This window comes from Gigantopelta aegis, chromosome 4 (assembly GCF_016097555.1).
Source record: "Gigantopelta aegis isolate Gae_Host chromosome 4, Gae_host_genome, whole genome shotgun sequence".
NCBI classification, from domain to species: Eukaryota; Metazoa; Mollusca; class Gastropoda; order Neomphalida; family Peltospiridae; genus Gigantopelta; species Gigantopelta aegis.
This window is the reverse complement of record NC_054702.1, coordinates 120,026,013-120,028,831: the sequence shown is the minus strand read 5'-3', so window position 1 is coordinate 120,028,831 and position 2,819 is coordinate 120,026,013. Positions and strand designations below refer to the sequence as shown.

General features: G+C 46.0%; 1 protein-coding gene across 1 annotated transcript; it reads right to left on the bottom strand.

Moving 5' to 3' along the window:
• Positions 1-243: 243 nt before the first annotated feature.
• LOC121370239 (oligodendrocyte transcription factor 2-like) lies at positions 244-936 on the bottom strand. The gene has a single exon (XM_041495363.1). It carries the CDS (start codon positions 934-936, stop codon positions 244-246), a length of 693 nt encoding a protein of 230 aa, XP_041351297.1.
• Positions 937-2,819: the final 1,883 nt, after the last annotated feature.

Below are 2,819 nucleotides of genomic sequence, written 5' to 3'. Positions count from 1 at the left end.
ATTCATTTGACTCACAGTCTTTGAAAGGCATTCATTTGACTCACAGTCTTTGAAAGGCATCCATTTGACTCACAGTCTTTGAAAGGCATTCATTTGACTCACAGTCTTTGAAAGGCATCCATTTGACTCACAGTCTTTGAAAGGCATTCATTTGACTCACAGTCTTTGAAAGACATCCATTTGACTCACAGTCTTTGAAAGGCATCCATTTGACTCACAGTCTTTGAAAGGCATTCATTTGACTCACAGTCTTTGAAAGGCATTCATTTGTTTATAGGCTTCTGAGAAGAGTTTTTCTGTTAGAGTCGCACCGGGCATGGATGATGGGCCACCAGACATGGGGGGGAGCACTGCACCGGGCATGGGGGGAGGTAGAGTGTACGGACACGCCGCACACGAGCACGACATTGCACTACACTGCATCCCGTGAGCACCGGGCGTCGGACCCACCTGAACATGAGGGTATGGGTATCCCGTGGGAGATGCCGCGGCCAGGGCGGCCAGGGTGGGGTGTATGTGCGGCGGTAGTGGCCGGGGGTATGTGCGTGGTTGCCCCGCCGACCGGTAGAGGTCCTCAATGAGCTGCTTCATCTCGTGCACGGACTTGGTGAGCATCTCGATGTAGTTCTTGGCGAGGGCCAGGGTGGACAGCTTCGACAGCTTCCGGACGGATGGACCCCGGGCGTACGGCATCACCTCCCTCAGAGAGTCCATGGCCGAGTTCAGGTCGTGCATCCGCTTCCGCTCTCGACTGTTGATCTTCCCTCTCAGCTCGTGCCGCTCTCCCTCCGAAAACGCCGGCATCGTGTACCCAGACCGCCGCCCCTCCATCTCACAAGCAGGTGTGTATTCAGCCGCCTGGTCGCTTTCACCAACAATGTCAATAAAAATGTCCTCTTTAGAATCCGGCCTCATACCACAATTTCGTTCCGACATAACGTCTTTTATTTTGGCGAACAAGTATTATTTTCCAGCAAACGAAAGGCCACAGCTAAAACCATAAACCTTAGCATCCAGATACAAGGAACAACATTCAGTATTGGATGCTAGTCTGCTGTTACTGCAAACTGACACTGATAGTAACAGGACGCACGGACAACCGTGATCGTGTTCTTGATAGATGACGACGAAGTACGTTCGGTTGTCTCTCTCTGGCAGCCTTGTCACAGTGAACGGGTGAGTGGGGAGTAACGTCTCTTTGCTCGCTCGATCCCCCACTATTTGGCAGAAGGCGTGGCCAATGTGTCGGAGTGACACGCCAGGCGGGATAAAGAGAGCGGAGGGATAATGAGAGGCGGTAATCATTTCACTCTACACTGAATACCAAAGTTAAGACGTTTCATGACCTCACGATGAAGAGTGGGTCACGTTCTATTGGTGTTTCAAGTTTTAGGTTAGGCCGTTTGGTGTTCATTCTTTATCAAAGATGGAAATACATTTAATGGTTTTACTGTTTTTTCAAATGCTAAGTTTGTCTTTGCATAATACATTACTATGTAAAACCCACAACTAATGTGACACTAACACCCACCACTTACAAATACATTAGTAGCCATGATTTTCCTACCAAGACAGGATGGTGCAGATAAAAGATCCCTTGCTGCTAATCGAAATGAGTAGCCCATGAAGTGGCAACAGCCGGTTTCCTCTCTCAATATATGTGTGGTCCTTAACCATATATCCTTAACCATATAACGGTAAATAAAATGTGTTGAGTGTGTGGTTAAATGAAACAATTCCTTCCTACCAAGGCTAACCTTTCATACTTGGTAGATTACTAGCTTTATTTGGGGAGGGGGGGGGGGGGGTTCTTAATTTCTTTGTTTACTTTTCTTTATTTGGTTGTTATTATTATTGTTTAAGTAATTTAGATAAGATTATTTTAATTTTATTTACAAAATCCACCCAAAACACACCGAAGAATACCAGCTTTGCCCTGCAACAAGCTCAGTTCCCTGGCCGTGGCGGTGCGGATCAGTGTAATATAATATCTCTGTTTAGAATTACACGTACGGACAGCTTGACGTGATATCGTAACGTGGCGAAAACGTGTTCTGCTCAATGTAGCAACTTTAGCTGATACTTGACGCGTGACTGACAGGTATCGGCGATTGGTGGACAACACTGCCAGGGTGTTACCTTCAACAGCACAGTTACACAGCAATTACTCGTAGCACTACACTGGGCTTCTAACGGCGGCCGCAGGACTGCGTGCTGGAACCGTTATTGGATATAGCACATCAGATACAATAGCCTTTTCATCAACATCATGATCATGAACACGATCATCATCATCATCATCATCACCATCATCATCATCACCACCATCACCATCACGATCATCATCATCACCACCACCACCACCATCATCATCATCATCATCATCACCATCATCATCATAATCATCATTACCACCACCATCACCATCACGATCATCATCATCATCATCACCACCACCATCATCATCACCATCATCAGCACCATCATCAGCACCATCATCACCATTATCACCACCATCACCATCATCATCACCATCATCATCATCATCATCATCATCATCTTCTTCCTCTTAAAGTTTGTTTTGTTTAATGACACCACTAAAGCACATTGATTAATTAATCATCAGCTGTTGGATATCAAACATTTGGTAATTCTGACACGTAGCCATCAGAGAAATTTCTCGCTGCAGCCAGTGCACCATGACTGGTATATCAAAGGCTGTGGTATGTGTTATCCTGTTTGTGGGATAGTGCATATAAAATATCCCTTGCTGCTAATCGAAAAGAGTAGCCCATAAAATGGCGACAGCGGGTTTCCTC